Source organism: Carlito syrichta, unplaced genomic scaffold (genome assembly GCF_000164805.1).
Source record: "Carlito syrichta isolate Samal-C Ts95f unplaced genomic scaffold, Tarsius_syrichta-2.0.1 Scaffold301768, whole genome shotgun sequence".
NCBI lineage: Eukaryota > Metazoa > Chordata > Mammalia > Primates > Tarsiidae > Carlito > Carlito syrichta.
The window spans coordinates 384,320-391,038 of record NW_007245864.1 but is presented as its reverse complement, the minus strand read 5'-3'; the positions used below and the strand labels follow the sequence as shown (position 1 = coordinate 391,038).

Here is a 6,719-nt window from a genome sequence, read left to right as displayed (position 1 = left end):
CCGGGCTCAGTGGCTCAGCCTGTAATCCCAGCACTTTGGGAGGCTGAGGTGAATGGACTGCCTGAGCCCACGGTTTTGAGACCAGTCTGGACAACGTGGCGAGACATCACTACAATAAATCAAAAATTACCCAGGTGTGGTAGCACACGCCTATAGTTCCAGCTACTAGGCAGGCTGTGGCGGAAGGATTGCTGGAGCCCAGAAGGTCAGCGCTGGGGTGGTCGTGAGTCTGCATGCCACTGCACTCCAGCCTGGGTGACACAGTGAGACTCCAACTCAAAATAAAAAATAAACAAATAGATAAATAAATGTCCCAAAGCCCAAGTCAAGCCCAGACCAATAAGTGACATGAGAATCTCTAGGGATGGAACGCAGGGCTCCCTGGGTGACCACAATGTGCAGCCCAGGTTGTGCATGACATCTGTGGAACCAGCTCTTCAGCCGAAAGGCCCCTCACCTGTTGTGGCAACCCAGACTAGCCCGTGGCTGAGTCGCACACCGGGAGGCATCTCAGGGTGGACAGGAGGCACATGGTCCTGCATCAGCTTCAGTACCATGAGCAATACCATGCAGACCAGGCCCAGGACGGCATCACCCACCCTGCAGACAGACAGAGGGTGGGTCAATACCCAACTCGGCCCACAACTCCCACTGACTCAAGCTTCCAGCTTCTGCTGGAAAGCTTGCTCTCAGCTGCTCTGTGGTCTCCTAAGTAATTCACATCCCCTGTTCTATTTCAAAATTGTATTGAATATCCAGTAAATTCGCAAGCCTGTGCAGAAGTAGGAGTGGAGAGTCCCAGGTCACGGCGGATGGGTTCCCCGCTTGCATTTCCAGTCCCATAACCCTTTGGGACTCAAGTCTAAAGAACAGGATCTGGTGAGTGATCACAAAAGATGGGGACCAGGCCGAACAGTTGATGCACTGTAGATGCCTCAATTCCAGAAGGCTTTGGACTAGACCATCACTAAGGCCCCCTTCTCCTCTGACAGTCCACGATGCTCCCTGACTGGACAGGCTCCGAAATCACTGCTCCCCAGGAGGCTGAGCTCTGCCCACTGCTGCAACCAAAAGGCTGGGAATCTACTGGTTTCAGCTGGATTCAGCCTCTGGGAAGCCACAGCAGCAGATGAGAAGGGAGGGAAAGATGGTCCAGGATCTCCCCATGTCCTTCCAACCCTCAGCACCAGGAAGCCACCTCTACAGCTCCTCCCAAGTCATTTCCTCCTCTGGTCCCTTCCAGTTAGAGAGGCGAAGCGGTATCCTGGCTTCCTGCTGGGTCTAGCAGGGAAGAACCCTCCATCAGAGACTCTTCATTTAAGCCATCTAAGGGAAGTGCTTCTTGTCCTCTCCCCCAGGTCTCTTAATCTCGCCTGCTGTGCCTTTGGCATCTGTGTTCTATCTGCACCAGCTTTCCCACACCCTGTATTCCCTCCCTCTATAAATCACAGCTCCATCTGAGAGAGAAACTGCCTGCTTTTTCTTTCTACAGTCTCTTCCCTTTCCTGCCCCCCAAGAAAAGCTCTGTGGAGGGAGTTGCACTGCTTGACTCTCCAGCTTCCTCGAGCAGAACTTCTCAAACTTTCCCATGCATGGGGACCACAGGTTTCTTGTTAAAATGCCGGTTCTGGCCGGGCTCGGTGGCTCAGCCTGTAATCCCGTGCCTTTGGGAGGCTGAGGTGAGTGGATTGCCTGAGCCTGCAGGTTCAAGACCCGCCTGGGCAGTGAGACCTCATTTCTACAATAAATAAAAAAATCAGCCGGGCATGGTAGCGCATGCCTGTAATTCCGGCTACTTGGAAGGCTGAGGCGGAAGGATGGCCGGAGCCCAGCAGGTCGAGGCTGCGGTGGCCGGGAGTGGCCACTGCACTCCAGTCTGGGCGACAGAGTGAGACTCCAACTCAAAAAAAAAAAAAAAATTGCTGGTTCTGATTTGGCAGGTCTGGGACTGGCCGGAGAGTTTGCATTTCTAACCAGTACCCAGATGCTGATGACAGTGCTGCTGCAGGGACCCACGTTTGAATAGCAAAGTTCCAGAAGGAATAAATGCCCCCGGGAGTAGAAATGAAGGGAGAGGCTGGGAGAGGAGGAGTCTAGAGGGAAGGCCTTCCTTATATGGGGGAAGAGACAAAAACCCATGGGTACCTGGTTTCTCCGATATTGAGGAAGGTGTGATACACCTGCAGGAAAAACTGCCTGGGGATGTTCTGCAGTCCCAGGAGGTTCTGTCCAAACAGAGATGCTGATCAGATACCCTTCCCCCAAACCAAGATGCTTTGCCTCTGACTCACCTCCCTCCCTCCAGTCTCAGGAAGAAGAGAAAGTCCCAGCGGCGTAGCCTGGGCTGAGGCCAGATCCCCAACACCAGGGCCGTTTCGGGAGCATGTCAGGTGCTCAGGGGACCACCTGCCCATTCCCAAAGCCCTCAAAAGCAGGAAAGCAAAGTTATCATCTGGGAAGGCAGTACTTCACAGAGTTTGAGTCAATGATATTTTTCTCTAAATTACTTTCGGTTCTTAAAAAACAAAAGCAGTCTAGGGGATCCCAAAGCAATACTGGTTCTATATCTGGGAGGTCCAAGGTCCTGAGCCACCCGCCGCCTCCCCGCCGCCAAGGGCTCAAGGTTGGGCCGGTCAACTCGGCCGCCCGCCCCCTGCCAGGCAGGCCCTTGCTTCTACTGGCTCCAAGTGACGTCCATCACCCAGTGGCCCGCCCTCCCGACTCCACCCCTACCGGAAGGAAAAATCACGCGCGGACTCCAAGGGGTTCTAAGGAAGAGGGATGGGAGAACCTCCCTGCTAAGTCAGGGCCTCCCACCGTGATACCGGTCCTAGGGGCCCTTGGGAGGGAGGGAGAGCTCTACTTAGAGTTTTAGTTCTCTCTCTTGTTTCTTTTAGAGAGGGGGTCTTGCTATGTTCCCAGGCTGGACTCCAACTCCAGGGTTCTAGCAATGATCCTCTGGCTTGGCCCCTGAGTAGTTGGAACTAGTTCTTTATGTAGCTTGGGACTCAGTAAGGAGTGTCAAGGGGGAACTCCAGGCCTAAACTTCCAGGGTGACAGGCTCTGACGACCCCACCCCAAAATCTGCAGCACACATGGTGGGGATGGAGGGAGAACACTGGTGGGTGGAACCCCCTGATCCTGGGACTGGCGGTGGTGAGGGGTCTTCTGCCCTGGGCATGTCAGGAAGCTGTTCCTCCAGGCAGATGGCTGCACTTTTAAAGGTTTCCAAGACTTGAAGGGGTAGACTAAGGTTGCCAAGCAAGAATGCAAAAGAAGGTGCCCCCTTATTCCTATGATCCTATAAAAGAACATTCTTGACACCAAAAATGAAAAATGTTGTTTTCAGAATAAAAATCAAACTGTTTCCTGAAACAGCATTTCTCAAGCTTACTCTGGCATACATGTGCACATAATCATATCCACCCACACCTAAATTGTTTCCTTGTCTCTAAAATGGAGATGATGATAAATCTACCTCACACTGTGTGGTGAGAATTACAGAGTGTCTCACCCAGTTCTTGGCACAGAGCAAGAGTGCAAAAAGTGCCTTCTACTTTATTTATATACACACTCGCTCCTGTCATCGGTTTTCTTACGGTGCCTCTATCAGGAAAGACTGTCGAGGACTGGCTTGGAGCAAGCCTGGCTTTGGGAGGATGCCCTGCAGAGGCTGAGTGCTGACACTAGGTAGAGTGTGCCCCTGACTGGGTTGGGCAGCCACTGTCAGAACCAAGACAGTTCCTACCCTCACAGAACTCACAACCTGGTAAAAAGAGGATAAATTACATCCTCAGCTGACTGATTCTTGATTTTAGTACTTCTTATCCACGTCTTTAATAAAAATATTGAAAAACAGCCGGGCTCGGTGGCTCAGCCTGTAATCCCGCGCCTTTGGGAGGCTGAGGTGAGTGGATTGCCTGAGCCCGTGGGTTCGAGACCCGCCTGGGCAGCAAGACCTCATCTCTATAATAAATCAAAAAATCAGCTGGGCGTGGTGGTGCATGTCTGTAATTCCGGCTACTTGGAAGGCTGAGGTGGAAGGATCGCCGGAGCCCAGCAGGTCGAGGCTGCAGTGGCCGGGAGCCGCCACCGCACTCCAGTCTGGGCGACAGAGTGAGACATCAACTCAAAAAAAAAAAAAAAAAAAAAAAAATATATATATATATATATATATTGAAAAGCACAACATTTAAAAAATATTAAACAAATCAGAAAAATGCATAAAAACAAAATCATCTAGCTAAATTAGTGTGGGGAAATAATTTGCTTGTTGAAATTCCAGTAGTATGCCCGTGATCACGGGGGCTGGCCAGGGTATGTGTCACACTGTGAAGCCAACCAAGCACACTGGCAGGAAAACTCAGGCAAGAGCCAGGGGATGACATTACCAGTCTCCCAAGTCACCGGCTATAAGATCTGACCATTGTGCAACACCTCCCCAGGAGGGTCATTTTATTAGCAGGGGACTCAGGAGAGCACCATGTGCTTCTTGAACCATGGAGAACAGACAACCTTAAACAGCAAGACATCTACCAGCCACAGATATCAGGTTGGGCCTTGATCCTGCTCCCAGCTACCCCTGTGCCAACTAGCAGTGGCCAAAGGGCAGTGTCCTGAGTGGACACTATGCCTACCTTGATCTGTCCAAAGCCGATGGTGACAGTAGCAGCAGAGGTGAAGCCTTTAATGACGGGGCAGGAGATGAAGTCCAGCAGGAACCCTGGTCAGCCAAGAGGGAACACTGAGCTGGTTCCAGCTCAACTCCGTCCCAGAAGACAAGCACAGATATGGGTTGGGAGAGGTGGAACGGGAGGACTGGGGAGCAGATGCTGCAGCTAAGGACTGGTAAGTGACATACCCTGTTTGGGCTGTTTTAGGTGAACAGAAAAGGGAGATTGAGATCTGAGGCCCTGGACACTTTTCCAAGTAACTTGGTCTCTAAGCAGAATAGACTCGGGCTGGGAACTGAGAACATCACCCTCTCAACACACACACACACACACACACACACACACACACACACACACACACACTCCTTGGAATGCGAACAAGGAAATGCTGAGGTCAAGGACATCCCTAGGAGGTAGAGCCTCGGTATTCCAGGAAAAGCAGAACAGAAGCACCTCCTGCCCATGGCAGGAAGGCAGAGAGTCTCACCCAAATGCAGGACCCCCATGACCAACTGGATACAGCCGGACAGAAAGGCCAGCAGCACAGCATAGGCAGGCTCGTGGAAGGTGTAGAAAGAGACCAGGAGGGACATGATGGCCGTGGGGCCCAGAGTCACATCCCGGGAGGTGCCCAGGAAGAAATACACAAAGCATCCCATGAAGGCAGAGTAGAGTCCGTACTGTTGGGAAAAGATAGCAATGAGCATCCAGGAGGCCAGAGACTGTCCACATGTGTCCCTGGTGTGGGGATCCGTGGGGATCGGCTGTGTCCTGGGCACATTGGCATACACAGGCAGGATGGATACCCACCCTTTCCTATCTGCAGCTGTGAACCTGCAGTGATTAGGAGGCCTCTTTTTTAGCATCGGAGTGCTGATGACCAGACAGGGTCAGGGGACTGTTGCTGCCTGTGGGAACACAAAGGCCCCTGTGCTGTGTCTGAGTCTGGGAGGCTGAGGAAGTGTCTGAAGGCCTCTGTGAGTCACCTCGCTGGCCCCAGCTGGAAGATCCATAACTAGCTTGGTGCCTGTGTGTGCCAAGGGAGGCCTAGTACTGTGTATCACATATTCCAGATTGTAAGCCAAAGGTTTCTCGAGTCCCTGGGATAGCTAACAGTGTCTAGAATTGACACTATATATTTCTAATTCTGCTTCTGGGCAGGTGCTGAGGCCGCAGTGGGGTCAGACGGGAAGGAGGGGAGGAGACCTGGTGACAGCAGGGTCAGACACCTCACCTGGGGTGGGAGTCCAGCCACTTCGGCATAGGCCAGCGCCTGGGGAATGACCGTGAGCCCAACTGAGAGTCCAGCGATGAAGTCCATCTTCAGCCACTGCACGGGGTAGTTGGGCAGCCATGCCAGGATGGGCAGCCTCTTCTTCACGGCCGCAGGGGAGCAGCAGCAGGTGTTCAGGGCCATGTCAGGGCTGGAAGACCCAGACTGATCCAGAGCCTTCACCAAAGAGGCATCCCAAGAGTGGAGTTGAGGGGTGTGGGAGACATAGCCCAGCAATCAGGGTCTGGGATTCAGAGAATCCAGCAATCCTGGCCTGGATCCTGGAGCATCAGGACGGGGTGCTACAGGTCTCTCCTCCCCTGGAGGTTGGAGCCAGCCAGGTTAAATCGCCTGAGGACCAGGCTGGTCTGAGAGAGGAAACCAGCACCTGTGCAGAGGGGGTGCTGGGCCAAGAGCAGAGGTTCACCCTTGTCCTCTCATCATTCTCTCAGAAGCCCACCTCCCTAAATCCTGCCTCCCTTCTCTCCCTCCGTCAACAACTCTTGAAAACCTGATAAACGATTTCCTAAGAAGAAGAAGTAAAGACTATTCCGACTCAACATTTCTCATGCCTGAGGAATGTTTCCTTTCCTTCCCTGCCCAGAGAATTAAACAGGGAGCAGAGCAGAGAGATGCAGGGCCCACGGGGGCAATCCGGGCGCATCAGGCTGGCAGGCTGCGTGGGTGGCTGCAAGAGGCCCTGGGGGGCTCTGAGACTTTCCAAGTGCGCACCACGGTGGGCCCCACCCACTACGGTGGACCGCAGCGCTAGA

General features: G+C 53.0%; 1 protein-coding gene across 1 annotated transcript in view; it reads right to left on the bottom strand.

Annotated features, from left to right (window-relative positions):
- SLC26A11 (solute carrier family 26 member 11) overlaps positions 1-6,273 on the bottom strand; it is a 27,349-nt gene extending 21,076 nt beyond the window's left edge. The window contains exons 1-5 of the mRNA XM_008055194.2: positions 5,908-6,273; positions 5,161-5,353; positions 4,638-4,723; positions 2,146-2,225; positions 458-600 (exon numbers count right to left, since the gene is read on the bottom strand). Of these exons, the coding sequence (XP_008053385.1) occupies positions 458-600; positions 2,146-2,225; positions 4,638-4,723; positions 5,161-5,353; positions 5,908-6,090 (685 nt within the window). The 5' untranslated portion in view covers positions 6,091-6,273. The remainder of the gene's footprint in view (positions 1-457; positions 601-2,145; positions 2,226-4,637; positions 4,724-5,160; positions 5,354-5,907) is intronic.
- Positions 6,274-6,719: the final 446 nt, after the last annotated feature.